Raw genomic sequence first — 1,901 nt, forward strand, 5'->3', positions numbered from 1 at the left:
TGGATGATAAAGAGAGATGCAAGGAATACTGCATCTGGATACCTCAACTCTTTAAAACAAGACAACTAACATCTCAATTCTCAATATATAAAACTTTCCTACGAAGACTACATTTCATGTTTCTAATCATTTAGACAAAAAGGGCAAAAGGGAAAGAAAGTACATAGGTTATAGGAGGTAACCTGCCAGCACCCCAGAAGCACACCTGTTGAAGTTAAGACCACTCTATCCAAGACAATGTTTATAGGGCATAGATCCTTTGCAACAGCTCCAACAGCAGCTGCCTCAGCTTCAATCTAATAGCACAAACAAGATTTTAAAAACCATTAATAGATTTTAAAAATCATCAATACTCAAATGAAGAAAAGGGTGAACGCTAAAGTGGCTGGAGAAGGCACTTTACCTCGAGCTCAGTTGCGGGAACAGGCGTAATATGATGCGAGGCATGAAACATGCTGAAATGGTACAAACTTGAGTTCTGAAACCAGATAGCTAACCATGATATGCGTAAGTATGCTAAGACAATAATCCAGTTAAATTAAACAACATCTAATAAAGTAAACAAAGATCCTCAATGCTTGATCAGATATCTAAATACTTCCACATGGCGATCATATATAATGTACAAAAATGAAAACTTTAAACTAAAGAAAAGATATAAACTAAGGCCCCATTTTGAAAACTTGAGTTAAAAAGTTGAATTTAAGTTTTGTGAGAGAAAACACTAACAAAAACTGACTTGAGTTGTAATTCGAACTAACGAAATGAACGGGGCAAACAATTCTGGAACAGGTTGGTAAAGCAAAAGCTTACATTTATCAAAGTACGGATTAAATATTCGTTTCACAGCCTCCCTGCATCAAGCCAAGCATGAATGCATCATTCAAGAGATTCAGACACACCAAGCAAAAAGCAAATAAATGTCACATATAAACAAAAGAGGAAAGCTTTTGTAATCAAGAAAATGGAAGTGCCAAAGCACATAAAAATTGATCAATTATAAAGTGATCATAAGATCAGCTATACGCAAAATTCGCACCTTCTTAAGCTAGATTTATCCTGTACGCAAGTAAAAGAAAAAAAAGAACCACAAAAAAAAAAAAAAAGAGAATTGAACTTACGAGATTGGAACCGAGTAATCTGTGCCGAGAAACAAAACATTAGCACGCACAGGCGGATTCGCGGCCTAAAATCGCAAAGATTCCAAATCGTCATTCGCAGATCAAACGAGAAAATTCCACAATCTCCAATTCAGGTAATCGAAAATCAAGATCCTTCACCTTAAGCACCGGCGTTACAGATCCGTCCTTGAGAGCGAAGATGTCAAAGAGCGACAGCGACTGAGAAGTCTCGCCGTGGTTCAGAAACGACGCTCCGTGGTCATCCAAATCCCGAGCCATCGCGTCGTAGAGCTTCGACCTCCGCTCCTTATTGGAAACCGAAGAACCTGCAGGTGTTCGTCTGATGGAGTGAAAATTTTCTCGAGAACCAAACGGAAAAGGGAAAACGATCAAAATGCGTACCTGAAGAAGAAGAAGAAGAAGAAGAAGAAGAAGAAGAGGAGTGGGAGTTGCGAAGGGCCATTTGGAAGAGAGCGTAGAAGACGGTGGCGGAGACGAGCCAGATGAGAAGTATGGTCTTGGAGCGGCTCCAGTGGCGGGACATGATTGATGATGATGATCCGGTGCCGTTTTGGATTTCGCCCAAAGAACGGAAATAAGGCTGAGTAAGGACTGCTTTGGCTCAGTAGCTCACGCCGGCCGACGCGTGGCCTTTTAAAACTTTTTTTTTTTAACCATCTTCATTTACTTGTTCTTGTTGAAGTACGTAAGAGCATAATTTTAGTTCATTAATAAGAATTTTATTAGAGAAATTTTTTTTGAATTCAAACACTTTGTGAG

General features: G+C 39.2%; 1 protein-coding gene across 1 annotated transcript in view; it reads right to left on the reverse strand.

Annotated features, from left to right (window-relative positions):
• Positions 1–1,677, reverse strand: part of LOC21388781 — a 4,428-nt gene extending 2,751 nt beyond the window's left edge. The window contains exons 1-6 of the mRNA XM_024162794.1: positions 1,524–1,677; positions 1,281–1,447; positions 1,122–1,186; positions 814–854; positions 404–492; positions 183–296 (exon numbers count right to left, since the gene is read on the reverse strand). Of these exons, the coding sequence (XP_024018562.1) occupies positions 183–296; positions 404–492; positions 814–854; positions 1,122–1,186; positions 1,281–1,447; positions 1,524–1,665 (618 nt within the window). The 5' untranslated portion in view covers positions 1,666–1,677. The remainder of the gene's footprint in view (positions 1–182; positions 297–403; positions 493–813; positions 855–1,121; positions 1,187–1,280; positions 1,448–1,523) is intronic.
• Positions 1,678–1,901: the final 224 nt, after the last annotated feature.

Source organism: Morus notabilis, unplaced genomic scaffold (assembly GCF_000414095.1).
Source record: "Morus notabilis unplaced genomic scaffold, ASM41409v2 Scaffold738, whole genome shotgun sequence".
Taxonomy (NCBI): Eukaryota; Viridiplantae; Streptophyta; class Magnoliopsida; order Rosales; family Moraceae; genus Morus; species Morus notabilis.